At 42.8% G+C, this 21,539-nt stretch overlaps 2 protein-coding genes across 2 annotated transcripts; both read left to right on the top strand.

Moving 5' to 3' along the window:
- The first annotated feature begins 12,450 nt into the window (after positions 1 to 12,450).
- On the top strand, positions 12,451 to 14,264 carry LOC115407288 (nanos homolog 1-like). Its single transcript, XM_030117661.1, has one exon. The coding sequence runs from the start codon at positions 12,600 to 12,602 to the stop codon at positions 13,293 to 13,295; it is 696 nt and encodes a 231-aa protein (XP_029973521.1). The 5' UTR covers positions 12,451 to 12,599; the 3' UTR covers positions 13,296 to 14,264.
- A 3,200-nt stretch (positions 14,265 to 17,464) lies between these two features.
- Positions 17,465 to 20,333, top strand: neff2 (neuronal intermediate filament family member 2). The gene is made up of 3 exons (XM_030117244.1): positions 17,465 to 18,623; positions 19,334 to 19,458; positions 20,110 to 20,333. The coding sequence occupies exons 1-3, from the start codon at positions 17,613 to 17,615 to the stop codon at positions 20,168 to 20,170; spliced, it is 1,197 nt and encodes a 398-aa protein (XP_029973104.1). The 5' UTR covers positions 17,465 to 17,612; the 3' UTR covers positions 20,171 to 20,333.
- The last annotated feature ends 1,206 nt before the right edge of the window (positions 20,334 to 21,539 follow it).

Genomic DNA, 21,539 nt, shown 5'->3' on the forward strand with positions numbered 1-21,539 from the left:
CGACAGGAATGCAGCGCTGCTGTCAGACGTTCGATGTAAAGGAGAAAAAACCTTTTTAAACATTTATCTGTCCTGGGAACTGTTTTGAGGAGCATATCGAGTGCGCTCTCTGCGATTCTCACATCACATTCTGCAACTCTCAACCTATTTATCTGAGCAGATTTTTGAAGCTTCAAGATTTTTTTAAAGCTTTTTCACAATTATTCTTGTATTAGGAATTTATATCAAACATAAGCAGCGTTAACTATAATGCATATTTTAAGTTTAACATGTTGGGTGAAAAGGGTAGACTGACACAGAGCCCCTGAATATCTATTAAATATTAAGGCCTAGCGATGGTGCACCAGGATGCAGGTTCCTCCTCACAGCGAGCAAACTGTGGGGAAGCAGTGCACACATTCAATAACAACATTAAATAAGGGGCTTTCGCAAGTGGCGGTAGAGAAAATTGCCTGTTTCAGCCTTCAAAGACCCTGCTGGAAACATAAACTGTGGTACACACAGTACTCCTGTGATATTGTTGTTTGCATAACTTCACACTGCACAAAATGCTTAAAAAGGCATTCTTCAGTTCGGAAACAGACGAAATTGCAAAAATTCCCTACAAGTATTGTAAACAGAAGCGGCAGCAATTTTCGCGGGAAGATATCACAACTTTACAAAAACAGGAGTTTTAATTATTTAAGTTTATGGGTCACCACCTCTTTGGCAATGTTTGGAGAAAAGAAAAAAATGCAATTATTCCGGAAGAGTTTTTAGCTTGATTTTATGGGAACAAGAAAAATCTGGATGCGATTATTTGCCCCGTAAAAGGTTAAACAGCAATTAAAACATAAAACCCATCTCACGTGTGCAAACACACACACACACACACACACACACACACACACACACACAAACAACAAGGTGAATCCAGCCTGTGACAGTCAGCCGCCATATCATCGATTCCCCCGATGGTGCATGCATGTGTTTGTGTATCCAGACACCAGCCCTGGCCCAGAGTAATAGGATCGGCCTGTTTGGGCCTGACCGGCTGAGTCTCTCTCAGGGTGGCCCATCTGGCCAGCGACCAGGCCGCGGCGCCAGCCACCGGCTCCTCTGCTCGGGGACCCATCTGTGGCCCTGTGCGGTATCGACCATTACACTGCCAGGCCGGCACAGATCTGCACATGGGTACCCCGGTCGGGGTGTGTGTGTGTGTGTGTGTATGTCTGTTCTACAGATGGGATGGTGGGTCAACTAATAGCAGCACATCACACTTAGAGTCTGCAGAAGAAGAAGTTTAAAGCGTATGAGTCAGAGTCAGGTGGGATGTGAGACAAAAGGACAGAGACTCATGAAATCCGGTGAAATTCCTATTGAAATGGGGAAGTATTTTTGTTATTTTATAATAAAATTCCTTCTCTTAAAAATTTCTTTGAGCAATAAAACAAAAAAAAATGTCACATTTCATTACAAATACAAAGTCTTTAACTCAACATTGTACTAAAGGATCTAATGGTCTGGAAAACTTCCAAACATCCTTGGTTCCTTCATTTAAACTCTGCCGAGTGGTTGCTTTGTATCATACCTGGAATGTCTCTTTTCTTACTCTGCACACTGACAGTAGAATCAGTTGAAAATAGACCTAAAGCAAGAATCCATCATATCTATTACACGTTTACCTGCAGTTTGCGTTACTTGTAATAGTAAAAAAGGTAAAATAAAGCAAAAGCAGTGGTATTAGCTACTTTCACAAGCTGCATTTGCACTTAGACTTTAATTTCAGATTGGAAGTTTTTTTTTCTTGTATCACTGAAGAGAACCAGACATTTACCAAGCCTGAGCATCAAATAAATTGAAACAAAGCAAATAGAGGAGGGACAATTCAGATATTAACATTTAAACTAGGTTACTATTTGCCTTAATTTAATTTATACCAGCTTTTTTTATATTTAGTTTTGAAAGAACTCAGACAGTTATGCATCATGTAGAATCGAACAAAATCCCATAAAAACTGACTACTGTGCATTCATCAGTGTATTTCATGTCATTCAAGTTCTGAAAGCTGCATAGTTGAAGTAAAAACTGATGAGTACACACATGCCCACTCATTTAAATGTATATAGAGTCCAAAAATAGTACGCTGGATGTTAAAGTAAAACTATACTCCTAAAATGCTAACAAATCCTTACATGTATCTATTTAATAAAATACATAAATAATTCACCACTGCATTTACTGACATTTTTTGTTCATTCATTCTTTTGTTTTCATTTATATCAATTACAACAACAAAAGTTAGAGTTGAAGGTTGAAGCATATTCCAGTTATAGCTTACATAATAGTAAGCATGAAAACTTTTATTTTTTCAAAAGTCCTGGTTTATTCCTTTATTCTCGCACGGTAAAATAGGATAAAAGGTCATTATATAATGTCCTCAGATGACCGTGGAGAACTTTCCACTGAAGAAAAAGACACTGGGATGCTCAGCTGCTGCAGATATTAACCTGGTGATACTGTGCTGGTGGGAGCCGGGGAAAAAATCGCCCCTGAGTCGTGGCCTCTTCTGGCCTCACATTGAGTCCTAAATTACAAAGTTACATGCTGGGAAATGAATAATGATGCTGAAAAATCACTTCAGCAGCTCTTTATTCCTTTGACTTTTATCATTCTTTGCAGTCAGGCAGCCTGTGGCCTTCCATGCCACTTTACCATTTATTCCACCTACTTCAAGTGTTCGCTCTGATGCTGTATTTATATAAAACACTTTGATTCAGGCTGGTTTGACTCTGACCTGACTGATGATCAACTGTATATTATTTCTTTGTTGACGATAGAGTATACCCTTTTTTCATTTTACTGACTATATTCAAGCATGGCTACAGTTTTTTATATTTCAAATTGAGCTGATTACTTCAGGTCTGATTTTAGTTTGCAGGCTCTTTGGATTTATTGAAGTTCTTCACAACACAATCCTTTTAACTGTAAATGGGTGTTGAGTTTTACACTGTGAATGCCATGGGATGGTTATAAATGGAATTGAATTGACGAAAACATGTGATTAGACATGCAGGACAATTAGGTCTTTCATGACAGAGATCAATCAGACATGGGAATCTTGTCATGGTGACAGTTTGGCTTCACTGTAATGTCTTGGCAAAGACCAGAGAGAGGGTCCAAAGCCTTCCTTGAATGATATCTGGATTGTTATGAGAACAAAACTGATGTGGAACCACTGATACAGGAACGCTCTGCACAGGTCACCAGTTTAAAACTGGATGGAGATATTTATTAATGCTGCTTCAGCATTTGGATCAGAGATTTCTCGGTGTATACCACGAAGCCCTCCACAATCACAGGTGAGCCCCGTCCTCAGAACAGTCAGACTTTGCAGCAATCTCCGCATCCAGAACATTATTAACCCCGCGAGACCTTTCGAACTACACCGGGCTCTCAAAGCACGCGCAGCCCCGGGCACCTCAGGGTATCCATGCCCATAGCAGTAATGAAATCTTTCTGTTTGAAACCATTCACCAACTTCAATCTGGTCTGAGGAAGTGATCCACACAGCTCTTGAGCAGGTTGGATTTGTGTTGTTATCATTTAAGCTGTATTCAGGGCACTTTTTCACAAATAATGTGGAAGGACAATAGTAGAAGAGAGACTTTTTGAGTTAGAAATGGTCAAACATTTGGATCAACAACATAAAAGTGTTTTAGGATAACCTTAGAAAGAGTTTTTCTTAAGCAATGTCCTCTAAAGAGTTAAATGAAAGTCACTCAGGGCTTAAGAACATACAAAAAACCTGCCAGAAGATCAGTAATTGGATAGGAAGAAAGCTTAAAAAGAGAGAGCTGCACCTGGAAACAATGAATGTGACGTCTGTGACAGGGAAAACTAGTAGCCACATGGGTGAAAAAGGGAAGAAGAAAAATTCTTTCTTTAATCACTTATAAAATTTGCATATATGACTTTCACTTGAAGAAGGCATCTGAAACACGGCTCGTAACGGCACGTTTTCCTACACAACAACCGCTGTGTGTGTTCTTTGTCATTTCTGCAAATAATGAAATACTGAGAATTCCCAGCTTTTCTGAATTTTGCTGTTGTCTCATGACAGACTCTCATTATTAGTGTCAAAACAAAAGCAAGATGTTGGCATATCTGAACCACCCACACTGATGTCTGACAAGAGAAAATGTTCAGGATCTAAAGTGACAACAGAAAAAAAAAAAAAAATCAGGTTTTGGCATAAGTTTCGCATTTCTTTTTTTTAGAGATTTCACACTGTTCAATTCTAACTACCAACAGTAGAAATGCTGAACGTCAGCCCCATCGGGTCGAACAGACAAACCGCCGTAGGAAACACGACTTTACAGGTTTCGTGTACAAACTGAGAATGAGATTTGAATCCAGCCATGTGATGCACAAACCCAAATTAACCCGAATCTGTTTAACCAAAGTGTTCAGTTTCTCTGTAATTCAGTTTTGGGAAGCTGAAAGCGAGACGGGGGAATGTGGACGCGACAGCAGCTGCAGAGCTGAATGATCACAGGAGACGGCAGAGCAGGAGCTAATATGAGACGAGACACATCTGCCTCAGACATCCAGCGCTCTGTGTGGTTGGAGTTTACTGCATAATAACACCTCAACAAAATCTGGGTGGATTCCAACATGGAAACAATAGCTGTGTTCATAATATCTCATCACAAACCTATCTTTGCATGAACAATGAGGTTACTCTCCGAAATCACACAGCATTTTAATAATTTATGGTTCGACTGGTGCTGGCAGTGTCATATTTTCCAATAGATTCTACTTTTGTACAAAGCGCTAACGCTGACAACTGTAAAATGCTAATGTCGACAAGTACTGGATGCAGCTGGCATGGTGCGGCAGTGGCTAGAACTGTAGCAGGTCACAGGTGTAAGACAGGATTCAGACCAAGGTTTGAGCATACCTGTGGGGAGTTTGCAAGTTCTTCTTGTAGTAACTTGATTTAATTCCTTCTATGGGTTGAGCTCCTGATTACAAAAATCTACATTTAGCCATAAATCTTAGGACTAAAGAAACATTTTCATCTAAATGCATCCTGGTGGTGCAGTGGTTCACTCACAGAAAGGAGTCTCAGGTTTCGTTTTGGGGCTTTTGTGTGTGAAGTTTCCATGTCTCTCCCATTCAGAAACAAGATGCACATCCCTGCACAGAAACGTGCCTACGTATACATAAAGGCAGTATAATGTGTAGGGACCAGTTCAATAAAACAGATGGCGGTGAAATTAATAAAAATCAGATCATAATAGTTGAGAAATAAAACAATTCTCTACCAATTTATTCCACCTTGCATCACACGAATCCTGAAAATAAGATGAAACTAAATTGATTTTCTGTCTCTCTGGTAAAAAGATAGCTGGCAGCAGTTGAAATTGCTTTTTACTCACAAAAACCTATGAAGTTTGGAGCCTTTCTGTGTTCGGTTTGCATGCTGTTGCTGGGCTTATGTTGGTATTTATGTGACATCCTGCTCAGTGAGAAGAAAACTTATCATTAAATTATCACTGATGATTTCTGCCAGCTGTCACCTGGAGAGACATCATTATTAGATCAAGGAGAAAAAGCATTTGGACTCAGATCTTATTCGGGATGCAACAAATGCAAAAAAGCATTAAGCCTGAAAGTTATATTCACAATTTTGGGATTTTCTCTCCTTTTTATGATAGCTTTATTAGCGTCGGCTTTTCTGAATAAATACTGAATCCTGCAGTAAGTCTGTTTCTGTGCTGATCGGTTCTGTGTCATTAAGGTTTCAGCCTGCGCCGCTGTGGGACTGCAGGGTCCCACCGGGGGGACAGGCTGAGATAATGCGGATGTGACTATTAAACCTCTTACCTTTCATATAGACTTTCGACACATTACCGGGCTCTGTCACAACCCATTAGGCGCTATACTACTGCATACATTACAAGCATGGGTGGCCACAGTGGCAATCAAAGTCCTGACAGTGCTACTGTTAGCATTATGCTCCCACCATAAACTTGATGCCCACATCAGCATTGTTTCAGAGGAGGATATTTCCTACCGGGCCACGCTAACTACAAGTTGGACTTCAAACGTGTCGCGGTCCGCTCGCCTGGCTGCACAGTTTAAAAGCTCGACATGGTGCGTGGGACAATGGCGGCTCTGGAAAAGCATCGTGGCAATCAGGGCCAATGGAATTTTCCCTGCATCATTAAAAAGGGATTGGTCCGCTCACTGCGCTCATGGGAAGTGCCGTTAGTTAACCCAACAAAGGTGCTCCGGCTGCGGACCCCCAGAGATGAAGGGCATCGCAGGAGCTCAGTGAATCCACCTCTAATCCCCTCGGCCCCATTGTACCGATACACCCTAAGCCCTCTGACCACTTCCCGCTCTAATCTCTGCAGATTTGGGTGAGTTAAACAAGTTTCTGATCCGCTGGCTTGCAATGTTCCTCCTCCTCATCCTCCGCCAGGTTTAGATTTGGCAAAACTGACCTCGGCAAAAGTTTTCTCTAATAACACACTGTAAGTTCTCAGGTTCACATGATCTTAAAGGAATATTACAATGTACTTTCCAGTCACACTGACTTTGTGTTATCATCCAAAAAAGAAGCCAGACACTAAACAATTAACTTTCACCTCCACAATGTTAGGATTTGCTGCTCTTTTTTTGTCTTTTTTCATAACAGATGTGACCCTACACTGAACATCTCTGGCTTTTGGATGATTAAACAAGCTGAGCATATAAAAATGAGAACAACTAAAATCTGAATTTGGATCACACAAGGATTTCACAAATCTCCTCTTGGAGATTGGAAAATTGTAAACAATTAATCGACATTAAAAGAAAAATCTACACCTGCTTGTTACTGTTTTAATACTGTAATCTGCTTCGGGTTTGAATGACATAAAAGTAAAACAGAAAAGAAGAATATACAACATCAAAAAGGTAAAAATAGTTGAGAAATAAGTCAGAAACGAAAAAAGACAGTATTTATGGATCACTTCTGTTTGCTAAGCTCAATAATACACTAATCAAAACTGCATGTTTTCACATTTTGAATGGAACAATCAAGTAAAAGACATGAACAACAACACTCAGTTCGCTCGGTCCTAATACACCCAACTTGCCAGCAGGATATTACCAATATGTGTGAGTGTGTGAGTGTGTATAACTGTGTGATTACATGAGTGCCTAACTGCTTGGTGGAGGGGGTGGAGTCAGTAAAAGCACACCGGGGGGGGGGGGGGGGGGGGGGGGGGGGGGGGGGCTGGTGGTCTTGACAAAGTACTTGACGGGCCCAGCGACACCCCCTAATTTCAGGTTGACCTTGGCTTGTTTTAGCATTCTCCAGTGCGGCTGGTGACAGTGACACGTGTCTGGGGCCGGGTCAAGTCTAGGAGCAGGGGTCTAGAGGGGGTGGTGGGGAATTGAGTGTGTGTGTGTGTGTGTGTGTGTGTGTGTGTGTGTGTGTGTGTGTGTGTGTGTGTGTGTGTGTGTGTGTGTGTGTGTGTGTGTGTGTGTGTGTGTGTGTGTGTGTGTGCAGATGGACGACCGTTGGGGATGCAGCGCTCTGCTCCCAGGAGAGGAGGCAAAGGTCAAGGATCAAAGCTCCTACTGATTCCCCACCCAGCTCTGTGTCTGGGGACGATACGCAGAGCCAAAACGAAGTGAAGCTTAGGCCGCCAGCATTATTCAGCTCATGCAATTAATGCAGCAGCAGGGCAGGCAGGGGTCTATATTGGAGCTGTGTGTGTGCGTGTGTATATTTGTGTGTGTGTGTGTATATGTGTGCAGCACGTGCCAGCTGTGCTGCTTCATTGTGCAAGCTACAACGGCCTGGCACAAGAGATACACATCACTCCCCCTACATGCACATGTACGCACGCACACACACACACACACACACACACACACACACACACACACACACACACACACACACACACACACACACACACACACACACACACACACACACACACACACACACACACACACACACACACACACAAGTCCAGAGAGGTCTTTTAATTAAGGGATTTGTTAATTTTCCATTCAACTTGACAGTGATGAATAGGGATGGAGGTGGGGGTGGGGGGGTGCAGTGGGGTGGGTGGGGGGGTGCAGTGGGCGGCTCCTGCCCATCTAGGTCTTGGCTGTTCTGCAGAGCAAGCCGCCCAGTATGATCCCCACTCTCTGAAGCTGTATTTACACATGAAGACCTTTTTTTTTTTAACCCTTAAAAAGCCAGAGTCACCGCATTAAGTAATTTAAAAAACACTTTCGTACACTGCTGGGAAGTAAACAATCAGGGCTACACAATGGACAAAGGAGGATTTGTTACAACACTGATTAGCAATTGTTATATTGACCAATCACTACTTTGAATACAGACAATGTGAACAGTCAGTTTACTTTCTTTGTGTTGGTTATGCGTTGTAGACAAAAAACACCGCTCGAATACTGATGTTCTGATCTCATTTACATCTCCCTCAAATTACATTAAAAAAGCTTTCTGTGTGTTTACAACAATTAGGAGAAATTTAATACGGCCTTGCTTGCATAATTACCACCTAACAACTTGTAAAACCTCCACTTTGTCATATTCCTGCGACGTCTACTCTTCTCTATCTTGCAGCAACTAAAGCAACATCAGTACTATCATTGTTATGTATTCAACATAAAGCTTGTCTCTTATGTAAGCTGAACTGTTCCCAAGACAAATAGATGCAAGCTGATATATCCAACCTCAGAATTGCTTGAATAGTTTGGATTGCCGTATGTCTATCCCATTCTTGCTTCCTATAAGAATATCCCCACATTCGATTCAAGGCTTCCTTTCTGTACAGAGTTTGCATATTCTCCCTGTGTGTGCTGGGAGTCCCCTGTTACCTTCCAAAAGGAAAAAAGCAAGAGAAATAGTGGGTGACTGAAAATGGTTGTGTTTTGCCTGGTGATGGACTAAAGACCAGTCCAGGATGAGGCAGTCTGGAAGATGCATTAATTGCAAGCAGAGAGGAAAAAAAATCCAGAACTAAATAACTATGAAACTAAAAACTATATGTACTGAAGAAAGGGGAACATTCAGATTAGAAGCTTCAAATCTTTGTTCACATAATTCTTAAAGGAAAACTAAAACGTTCTCAGAAAGATTTTACTTTATATTTCAATTCTTTTTGGCAAAAATTGCAATACTGTAACTAATGCTAAAGGGTGTTGTACACAAATGAAACACTTTTCTCTCTGTAATCTAAAAACTACTTAGCCAGTTTTATGACTAATTTAAAAAAAAAAAAGCTGTTTCTCTAAATCTTTTACTGCTCATTATTCTCTGCTGTGCTTTGGGGCCTTTTATTAAATGCGGGAATGATTTATCGCTGCACCATCACCTACATTGTAACATCTTCCACAAACACCGGCCTACATTCGTCAATTTTTAATTGAATTGCATTTTTAATTAGTTTTTTTTTTTTTGATGTGGTTTGTTTTATACACGACACTTCTCAACTTTTCTCTGCGCTGTAAAGAAACTCGCCCTCTGCATTCCATTCACTCTGCTGCCATCCTGTTTTCAAGTGACGAGACTCTGAATTAAACTCTTCATTCCATATTCATTATCAATACTTTCTTTGTTGCTGCCAAACATGTTTTGCATTGCGAATAATAAAGTCTACCCCGAAGCAGCGGAGCCACATGTCATATTGGCCCGGGTGCAATTTATCTATTGTGATATGGCAGCCATTCATCTTTTAAATGCTCTCTCATGATTTCCTTTGTGCATGCAGAGCTTGGGGTGACCTTGAAAATGGACCATGTGGTGTATTCTGATGATAATTTATTCCCATATACAAGAAAACTGTCTCGCTAACATGATTTTCTTCATGCTTTGTGCTGATCTAGACTCACTGGAAAGTTTTATAGCCGCAGCCCGTGTATTCTCCTTTTTGAAGGATCCACTTTAGGATTTATAGGGACATGCAAATTTTGGACACAGACAGATCATCCTGAAGATTTGAGCACAATTCAAAGTCAAATTCATCCCGTTTGTGCCACCAAATGCAGATCTTATCTCCCAACGAATACAGATAGCAAATTATCTCAAACTTGAGGACGGATATGTACACTGATTGTGATGACATGGTGGTATCCGAAACAACAACAATTCAGCAAAAAAAAAAATCTTAGCTGCAGCTTCTTCTTTGAGTCAGGGAATCAAGACTAACAGTGAGTCTGCAGCAGAGACAGACAGTGATTATCTCATCAATAGGAACCATCGCAATGGTAGAAAATCAATCTGAGTTCCAATTTTAAAATAATACGACATGCAAATGACTTTTGTCTCACCTTTGACTGTCTGTATTAGTTCACCTCAGAGTGTGACTAAAATAGTAACGTACTCATTGTCCAGGCTGTGGGGTCAGTTATCAAGCTCCACTTTCTTTCTTTTTTGTCTCTTACTGGATTATGACTGAAACACACACACACACACACACACACACACACACACACACACACACACACACACACACACACACACACACACACACACTGGTTTAATGCATATTAATGAAGTTAAACGGCCCGCTGTAGAGGGGAGACAATGGAGTGGAGCGGGGCTGGTTGTGAGCACAAAGCCAGGGACTCAGGGGAAGGAGAACAGGTGCAGCTTCACGTGAAACGACCGGTTCATCAGTGCAAGAAGGGATCTGTTGATGTGTTGAAACACACAATGTTTTTGTTTTAGACTTAATGCTTTGTACCACTGGGGTCGTGGTGTTGTTGTTCCGGCTCCCACTGATCTCATATCAGTCGAACAGCTAGGTTTTTCCTCTTGAATGTTCCGCTGTCGGACATCGGATTTTAGTCAATGGCACTTTTTTTTTTGTTCCATTTGATGCTTGACGACCACTGGCTAAATATATAAAACCGAAATGAAACGGCATCCACATGGCGAAGATTACATTTGAAGATTAAATCTCTGTGTGTAATTTATACTAAAAGCACAAATGCTGACAGCTTCCAGAAGAGGAGGCAACTGAAGCACAGCAACATGAAACTGTGCTGCTGTTTATTTCTTCTGAAATAAAAGCTTATACTGGCATTCTTGGGTTAATTTTTACAGTGCGCATGAACATCGATATGATTTTGGATGCTCTCCTTCTCTCCAGAGACCATGATTTGATTCCAGTAAAAGATCTTACCATTAATCTTCTATATTGCTTTATCCAGCATAGGGGTCATGATGGGAGCCGATCCAGCTATGGATGAGGGCAGAGTCCGACCTGCACGGGTCACAGGGCCATATAGGGTGAAAACGTAAGGACAGACAACCAAACACTCACTGCACCTACAGGAAATGTAGAGAATGCACACGTTTTCTGTCTGTGAGATGAAATATTTAGTTACATTTTGGCTTTTCTCCATCTCATTGTTCTACTGCAAGGTCTGATCTGACAGTAAAAAATAGAGAAGCTGCAGAAGCAACACCTGCTGAAACAGTGAGCCCCATGAGTCTGTGTGGTACCAACTGGTTTTAAATGTTGCACGGTGATTTTTAAAGTCATGCTTCATTATAGTCTATTCTAATCCCATTAAAATTAAGGTGTACTGCTGAGAGAAAAGCTGAGTTTGAACAGAAGAACTTCCATAGTTTTTTACATGAAGACCCATCAATGTTTGCAGCAGGTATGAGTTCACTTTGAGAATATAATCCAGATTCATCCCATTCGGGGTTATCTTGCAATTTGTAAATTGTCAAACACTGCTGCTGTGAGAAGCAGGGGTGAGAGTGATGAAATACAAAAGCTCTGATAAAGTAGTACTTTTAGTTACTTGTACTTGTATTTCTCAAATTATGCATTTTCACTCATACAACAGTCAGCCAGCGCCTGTTTTATATTCACATTCACTTTCTATTGTTGGTCTCCAAAATGTGCTTTGAGCGTAGATATTCTGTCCAGGTATAATGCATCAGATGAATCTGATTGAAAAGAAACCTTCAGTTTTAGTAACGTTACAGTTTGAGTAAAATTTAAGCAGCAACAGTCTACCAAAGCCAACATTTCCAGTGAACATGGTTAAAGGGAATCATTTATAAAAAAACAGCTGAGACTTAAAAACCTCGTAAAAACCTGTCAGTTGATTAAAAAGGCAAAGAGCTGTTTTCTGCAGTTATTCTTTTCTCATTTAAAATATTCCCTAAACACACAAGAAAAAAAAAACTAGAGCAGCACACCCGAAAATCAATTGTTTCAGGGAAAATACAGCAGACAGCCCCTTGATGCCTTTCTTCCAACACAAAGAGATACGCTTGCGGTGCTAATAGTTAGATTATGGGAGGGGAAATTGTTTTCCCAGCTCAGTAACTCTCCGCTCTGCTCCAGGGACTCTCCTGTTGGGGGGAAAAAAATCAACTCCAACCAAACCACGCCCCCGTGTTTTATTCCGGGGGAACTTAACTGCGCCTTCACGCACAATGCTCCGCAAAGTAGAGGCAGCGAGAGAAGAGAGAGGAAGCTCCCTGCAGGCTTAACACATGCTGACAAACACTCGGCTTATTTACCTCTGCAGACTTTAGACTCTGCAGCCGAGACACGATGGATTTCTTAGACCGTGAGTACCTGGACGCGCGGTCCCCGTACGACTACACCTTCAATTTCTGGAACGACTACCTCGGTCTGTCGACACTTGTCGCCAAGAATAAAATCAACAGCCCGTCTTGCAGCCCCAACTCTATAACCGAGTCCCTGAAAGCGACCCTGGGTCTGGAGGACGATTCCCCGGTCTGCCCCTGCGTAATCGGGCACGGCAGGGACGGGGACGGACACCTATTGGACTGCTGCTGCGCGGCTCCGGGCTCTCCGCCCGGGGGGATCTCCATCTACGAGCTGCGCGAGCGCATATCGCTCCTCAGGCCGTACGACCACTTCTCCGGAGACGCACAGCAGCTGGGGGGCGGCGATTCCCCCTCGTACGGGGGCAGCTTCTCCGGCCTGGACCTGCTCTCCATGGAGCGCAGACGCAAACAGACTCAGCGGAGCAAGCCGGAGCCCAAGGTGTGCGTCTTCTGTCGGAATAACGGCGCGCCGGAGGAGGTCTACGGCACGCACATCCTGAAGACGGCGGACGGCAGGGTGCTGTGCCCCATCCTCCGCGCGTACACGTGCCCGCTCTGCAGCGCCAACGGCGACAACGCGCACACCATCAAGTACTGTCCGCTGTCCAAAGACCAGTCCAGCCAGAGGGTGGCGAAGGGCGGCCGAGCCGTGGGCAAGAGGCTGAAGCTCTTCTGAGGGAACCGGGAGGTGGACGAGTTTGAGTTGCACTGTCTGAAATTATATGAGTGTTGAATAATGCACAAGACAAGTCTGGAGACGACGATTTGGACAAAAAAAAAAAGGAAAAAAAAATAAGAAAAAGAGGAGATTTCTATGGTTTTATTTTGTATTCTGCGCCACAGCTTCATTTGTAATGTTTTGTCTGTTTGTAACTGAACGACGAGGCACACCGTTTACACTTGGACGCAATGCGCGCAATATTCTGGGCAAAGAGTCGGTGACCGAAAATGAACCAAAGTACTGTACAGATCGACCTGTGAATGAACACCTTCATGCTGTAAACACAAGTTGCTGTTCCCCCCCCCCCCCCCCCCCCCCCCCCCTGAACTGCGGTGCCAGAGCAAACAGCCCCCGTGCATGTCAGCCGGCTGCTCTGGCTGCGACACGCCAACATAAATGAATATGCAGCAGCACTCCTCCAGAGGTGAATGTTTAGTCCCACAGAGTCCACTGGCAACTGGGATGGAAGAACTCTGCCAAGCCCATGTAAAGATGCAAGATATATATCTTTATATCCAGCACAATTTCTCCTGAGATACACGTTTTCTACCAAAGGAATACACTTTTGTACTGAAACTTAGCCTAAAGGTAAATTCCTGTAATGTTTATATGTTGGATGTCTTATATTCTCCATGTGATTTTATGTGAATAGCATTTTACACAATTCAGCTTGAATGTAATACATTGGATGGTATATCTGACACGCAGTTTGTAAACAGTCTGAGCTCCTTTATTTCTGTTGAAGTATTCTCTTTTTTTCCCACATGGAAACGTGCACCTGCAGTTGCTGTAAATGTGTAAACAATTTTAGCAATGAAAAGCCTGACATTCCAAAGTCTTTATCTGTCAATAGAAATGTTTTATGTACTTATTTTTTACCTTATGAACCACTGGGGAATATATTCAATGTAAATGACTTCTGAATAAACATGTAATTTGCATTGTTGTTCGTGTCGAATTGAAACTGGCTGTTCATGTTGTGAACCGTCTCTTCTCACAAGCAGCTGTAGATTCATGTCAACATAACCTGAAGTCATTTCAAGTAGGAGATGCTTTTCTTGAAAAGAAAACTAAATCAACTACATCACCCTCCTGAAACTCAGTGACACTGTAAAGAAGTGTGCATGTGCCACCTAGTGCTCAGTGCATCAAATGGCAATATCCCAGTAACAAGTCCTCCAGGCCACCAGTCAACCACAGGGCCAAGACAGAGACACGGTCAGTTTTTTGGTAGGGCAGGTCAACTCATAATCTGAGGGTTGGTGATTTAAGTTTGCATGCTGTTCATACCCAGCATTGGCATTTGAGTGAGTGGATATGATTGATTGTGACAGATCATATAAAGCATGTTGAAATGGCTCACCCACAATCTCTTATCCGGCCAATTTAGAATCACTGAATGTCAATTCATTCTTCATACATGCGCAATAGAAAAGCACCCGTTAGGATTCAACCCTGCAGGACCTCCTGTTGTGAAGTCGCAGTGCCAACAACTGCAACACTGTGGCAATGATCTTTATGAAAAGAATATTCTAAGCGGTGTGATCTGAGAACAGTGTTTTGAGGTGAAAGGTCACCTGTTCATAAGAGTGATACAAAGACAAAGGCAAAGACACACACACACACACACACACACGCTCACACACACACACACACACACACACACACACAGAGCGTCAAGATGTTACAAGCCGGAGTACATGAAGAAAACTTGCATAAGGACAGAAAGAACATGCAAACTTCACACAAAGGCCTCTGTGTCTGCACTCTGGTAGCAGCAATAAAGAGGCAGTAATATTCCCTTTTTTTGAATTATTGTGAAGCAAATGCAGAAAAACTGTGAAAAAGGACCTCTTTCCCAAGTAGTAAGTATTCCAATCCAAAGCTAGAGTAAAATGCAAAAATCCACAAAAAACATATTTGTTTTTTTCTAGTTTAAACACTATTACTTCTTTTTGTTTATCATACAGAAATGTTTGATACATTTATTTATTTCTAAAACATCTGAATATCACATTTTTGCTGTAAGTTATACTATATAAAAATTGTGAATGATGTTTAAAACATGTTTTTTAGTAGTAGTTATGAGTATTACATTAATAATGCAGCAGTTTCAATTGAACTCTGGATTATCTGTTGCTTTGTTTATTCCTGGGTAACAGTTATGAATGGGAAAGCTCCCTCTCAGTAATCAAAGTGAGTTGTAGCAGGAGAGAGAGAGAGAGAAAGAGATGCTTTCTGTATCTTTTTGATAAGTTTTCCATTCATAGAGCGAACATTTATTGTTCTTTACTGACCCCTACTGGTGACATGAGGAATGACATTATCAAACATCACAAAGCAAACAAATAACAGCAATGATCACCTGATGGACCTAAAAACAAACTGTGGAGGTGGTACTTCAACACTTGTTTCTCCTCTATAATGTCAAAAATACTAAAGTAAAAATATAAAAAGTAGAATAGAACAGAATAAATCCCAGAGGGAAATTTGTTTTGGATAGTAATCAGGACTGTAAGAATTCCTCCCACAGTCTGAAAACTTGCATTTGGAGTTATTGTGTGACAGTAAAATTGCCCATAGGTGTGAATATGAGTGTGTGTCATTGTGTTTGCTCGGTGATGGACGGCCAACCTGACCAGGGTTCACCTTTCCTTTGCCATAGTCAGCTGGGATCAGATCCAGCGCCCCACGACCCTGAGCCAGATACACAACTCAGAAATGGAGGATGCTGTCAGGCTGGATTTTTGCAACATGCTGGTATACATTTGGCTACACAGTTAGTTAGTTTTTTTTAGGCTGGAAAACAGCATTTCAGGCTTTGCAGCTAAAAAAGAAAACAGCGATTCTGATAATTCACTAACAGGAGGTACACTGAGAACTAGTTTATACTGTAGCACCCCCCCCCACCCCACTATAATTCAACTTTAAATATTTTAAGGTTGTACTTAACAAAATCAACTAAGCACGGTGCTTTATTCTCAAAACATTTGTATCAAGCTTTAATTGATTTACAGTGAGTTACAGTAAGTGTGTGTATTCTCCAACAAGAAGGAAGATTCTGAGCGGTTCAATTGACTACATTTTCACTTTAAACTGTCCTATTCTCATGTAAACCCACCCAACCATGCAGACACCTACAGACACAAATGCACGCCATCGCTGACCAGCTTTGACAACCACCAGCCTGTATGTGTCTAAAAATACTCGCCCTTGAGCGAAAGTCTCCACCTTTCACCAGAGCTGCTCCATGCATCTTTATCAACAAATACTCGGAATGATTTACACGTTCCATCTGACTCATCTCCTTGTGTTGAACAGCAGGAATGTTTCTGTGTCAGCAGATACAGACAGCACTTTCTTCTCCAGCGGTCTCTCCCACACACGTTGGCTCAAGCACATCCGTGACTCATCAGTTTGCACTCTAATTAGATCCAATAAATCTATGGAAAGACACTGTGTAAACAACACTGTAAGAAGGACATTTCAAAAGAATCCTCTACGTGAGGATGTCGTCTCCAACAGTTCAGTCTGCATCGAAATGGATTGATAGTTTCATTTTGACACAAATGTCTAATTGATCAATTACCACTGAATGAATTCAGAATTGGCCTCGTAATTTTATGGTGTAACGCTGCATTAAAAACCTCTATGTGAGCACCATTAACACACATATCCCACCCTGCTCTCGCTCTCTTTGCCCCAGATATTGATTTTCTCTACTTGGGATGTGACAAACACTTTGTTTCAAGTCATTTCATCAGGTTTTTTCAATTCTGCTTCTCTGGCTTTATGTGTGTGCATTTGTTGCTTTAAAAATTGCATCAGAGACTGCAGTGAGTGCATGAGCAGAGTAAAATATGTCTTCAGGAACGTCCAGAGCAATAAGGGTAAGTGACTTTAATGCCATTACAGGAGGAAATTAAATGGGAAACCAGCTCGACCACACTCACTCTGTCTGCTGTGGCTGATAGTGAGCCTCAAGACCAACCTGCTTTCGCCTCACTGCAGCAGCCTGTGATTGGCCCGCAGAGTGCTGACAGTACTGATGTTCCTCTGTGGAGGAGGCGGGGTGGAAGAGGAGGAGGAGGAGGAGGGAGCAGCCCAGCTCTATAAAAGCTGGGGGTCTGCAGCATCACTGAACTGGTGCAGTGCAAAACGCTCGCTCATCCTCACCGATGGTGTGCAGAACAAGGGGGACATAAAAAAAAGAAAAAAACTTCTGAAACTACATATCCTAAAAAAAAAAAAATCCACCACAAACAATCCATCATGAGCTACGATTCCTACATCACCTACCGCCGCCCTTGGGACAGCTACAAAGGCTCCCGATCCACCGCCACCAAATCCTCCATGTCTTCCTCGATCTACTCGTCCTCCCGAGCTCCTCCGTCTGGGAAGAGGATCCTGAGGACGGCCTCCTCTTCCCTGCATGACGGGCCTCAGAGGATGGACCTGGCTCAGGCCAGCTCCCTCAACACAGAGCTGCTGGGCCTCCGCTCCCAGGAGAGGGAGCAGCTCGTGGACCTGAATGACCGCTTCGCCACCTACATCGAGAAGGTGAGGACCCTGGAGCTGCAGAACCGAGCCCTGCTGGAGGAGCTGGAGGCGCTCAGGAGGAGGCAGAACGACCCGTCCCGTCTGCAGGCGCTCTACGAGGGGGAGGCGCGCAGCCTCAGGTCCATGATCGACTCAGAGAACGGGGAGAAGATGCGCATGGAGGCGGAGAGGGACTACCTGCGCGACGTGTTCGGGCAGATGAAGGAGCGCTTCGAGGAGGAGGCGAGGAGGCGCGTGGACGCCGAAGAGGAGCTCCAGCGGGCCAGAGAGGAGGCCAGCAGGGCCGTGATCTACAACTGCGACGCGGAGGCCACCGTGGTCTCACTGTGCGACGAGATGGTGTTCCTGAAGAAGGTGTTCGCAGAGGAGCAGTCTGAGCTGCAGGCCCAGCTGCAGATGGTCAACATCAGCGTGGACGTGGAGGTGTCCCGGCCCGACCTCTCCACCGCCCTGCGGGACATCCGGACGCAGTACGAGCGGCTGGCCAACAAGAACATGCAGGCCGCCGAGGAGTGGTACCAGAGCAAGTTCGCCAGCGTGGCGGAGATGGCCAGCAAGAACAACGAGGCCGTGCACGCCATCCGGGAGGAGACCATGGAGTACCGCAGGCTGCTCCAGTCCCGCTCCTCGGAGATCGAGGCCCTCCGCAACGTCATCGACTCCCTGAACAAACAGCTGGAGGATCTGGAGGAGACGCAGGCAAAGGAGGTGGCAAAGTACCAGGTGAATGAGATCTGCACGGGTGGATCCTGGTTGGAGCGTTTCTCCAGTGTCTGCTCATCTTTTACAGTTAGGCATCACACTGTAGTGGTGGAGGTCAGACAGAGTCCTGTTTGATGAGCTTGAACAGTAATGAGTCAGCTTAATAATTAATCAGGACAAAAAGTGCAAGAAACTGCAGGAAGGATAAAAAAAATCTTTAAAAATGTCTTTATAGTTGGCTTCTGTTTGGCCTTTTTAATCAGTGTGCACATAGTGCATGCTTCTTGTCTTTAGAACAGAACAAGGGAGACTCTATGCAAGTAAAATTGTATTATAAAAACTATAAATATCATTCAGCACCACAGGAATTAAAAATCAGGGTTTGAAAGAAAAAAAAGGTGGAAAAGCTGTTTCTACTTGATGGAAGATAAATATATTCCATGAAGCAGATGCACCCTTGACTTGTTCTTTCTGGTGCTCAGCAGAACAGCAGGCTCATTGCAAAGGTGAAAATCTGCAAGGTTACTGAAGCTTGGAGCCACAATGCAGCTATAAAAGAAGCAAACACACAAAAAAAGAGTGCAGTGCCTCTCAAAAAACGCATCTATTCACTCAATTTATCATTTCTGTCTGTTTCACAGCATTTTTCAAGCAAACTTTCAGCCACTCTCATATTCTTTCATGTCCTGTTCTGGGGTTATAATTTGTTTTGGGTTTTTCTGTATTTCCAGATGAGGATAAGTGACCTGGAGCGAGACATCACTGAAGCCAAGCAGGAGATGGCACGCTACCTGAGAGAGTACCAAGACCTTCTCAATGTGAAGATGGCTCTTGACATCGAAATAGCTGCGTACAGGTGAGAAGTGAAAACAAGGATCTGTAATGCCGGTATTGTCTGTTTTTGTTCCATTTATGCATGTCAGTTATTTCAATTTATTTTAAGAACATACACACATACACTGGTCTCGTATTTATTGTGGCTCATATTTTCTGTTGTAATATTTTCTATTCTTATTTTTTTCAAACTGATTAATATATATTTTATTATTTATTTACTTTATTCTTAATATTTTCCTTTTATACGTGTATGCACATGCATGTGAATTTATGTATATGTATAAATTTTTTTCTATCGCTTGTGAAGCACATTTAGGGACACTTTTCTGTGCCAATGAAACAAGAAATAACAGATTCATGAAGTTTGAAATACACAGATGGTTGCTCAGAGATGTAGAGGTTAGCATTCTTGCCTCATAGCAGATTGTCCTCAGCTTGATTTCAGGTTGCTTGAGGATGATTATTGTAAGTTTTCCTTTTCAGCTCTCCAGTTTAATCCCAGATGAGTGTCTGTCTCTCTGTAATCGTACTGTGATGGATCAGTAACCTGTCCATTTTGTACCTTCAACCTTTCATCAGCTGGACTCAACTTATTTGAGTAAAGCATCATAGATTGGAACGTAAGCAAACAGTAATTAGTAAAAGCATCTATGTGTATGTCTTTTCTCAGGAAACTTCTGGAGGGGGAGGAGATTCGACTGGCTTATCCTTCCCTTCCTGCTCTGAATTAAAACCTAAATGCCACCAATCTGGCACCAACCTGAATTCTCCACACCTCTTCATCTTGCCCTCAACATCCTGAACATCACCTCTCTGCCATTCTCCCTCCCCCCATCATCTCCGCCCCCCCCCTCCCCCCAACATCCGGATGTCATCTATCCTTCCGAAAACAACACCGCAAACCGAAGCTCATCCTTCTCAAGACAGCTGCGCCCTTGTACTAAACAAGAGGTCCACCAGAAGTCCCCCTTCTTCTACACACAATCTGACACCACGCATCAAGAAGACGGAACGCAGAGTGGCTGCACTGCATTAGTTACATAGCTACGTCTGTCGGACAGCGGCATCGTTCTGGTGGAGTTCCTCTCCATCACGCACGTTAAGCATCCAACCAACAGAGGCGCCAATTCGACGTAACCCTCATTGTGCAAACATTTGACCAATTGTTTGTGAACGAGGAACACAAAAACCTTCTCGACCCGTCGCTGCTTGGGTTTGTTCTGTGTTTGACCTGATGGAGGAACTCCACCAATCAGCTATGTCCCGCTTCCCTGGTCCTGTAATCGTAGTCAGTGAACCAGTGACCTTAAAATTTTATTTTCCTTATGTTTGCGGGCCATTTTGTCTTTTTATTTAGTCTTCCTCTGCATTTATATTTACCCAAAAATTGCAAGCTTTGGTTTGAAGATCAGAGTAAATTCAAGTCTTCCTACTTATCTATTCGGTTGGTTAAATGTTCAACAAATTATTGCTTATTATTGCTCAATCTTCTGGACATGTAAATGCTGTGGAAGATTAATTGTTACTGGTTTCTCCTTATAAACATGCAGAGTATCTCTCAGTGTATCTGCACTAGATTTTTAGTTTTCTGTTCCATGAGTTCATTCAAAGCTAAGCCGTGAAACTGAAAGAGAAGTGCAGGAGCTCCTTGTTGTCTGTCTGCTCACCTTAGGACTAAGTGGTGCTTTACATCTGTGAAACTAGTGAAACGTTTGCACCATTGCGCTTGGAGTACCTGTAACAGCCGGCAACAAGCTGAATAAACATAACTGACCTGCAACATGCATCGCATTTTGTGTTTTAATTCAACACTGGATACATGTTTAATACTGAACTGTGGGTGACATGTAATTTCAGAGATTTCTTCAACCCTTTGAGGTGGATTTCAGCAAATGTTTGCTCTGACGTATGCCATCTCTGGACAAAACTGCATTTTAATGACAAGGATGCTGTGAAGGTTGTGATGCAGGAGTTCCTTCTTACTTAAAGCTCTCAATGTCACCACACAGTAGCTCTGCACCATTTCCCATCAGCCCACGGTCCTGGCACGCAGGCTGCAGCTGCAGTACGCTGATAGATGGTCCTCAGCAGGTTCATCCG

This window comes from Salarias fasciatus, chromosome 19, assembly GCF_902148845.1.
Source record: "Salarias fasciatus chromosome 19, fSalaFa1.1, whole genome shotgun sequence".
NCBI classification, from domain to species: domain Eukaryota; kingdom Metazoa; phylum Chordata; class Actinopteri; order Blenniiformes; family Blenniidae; genus Salarias; species Salarias fasciatus.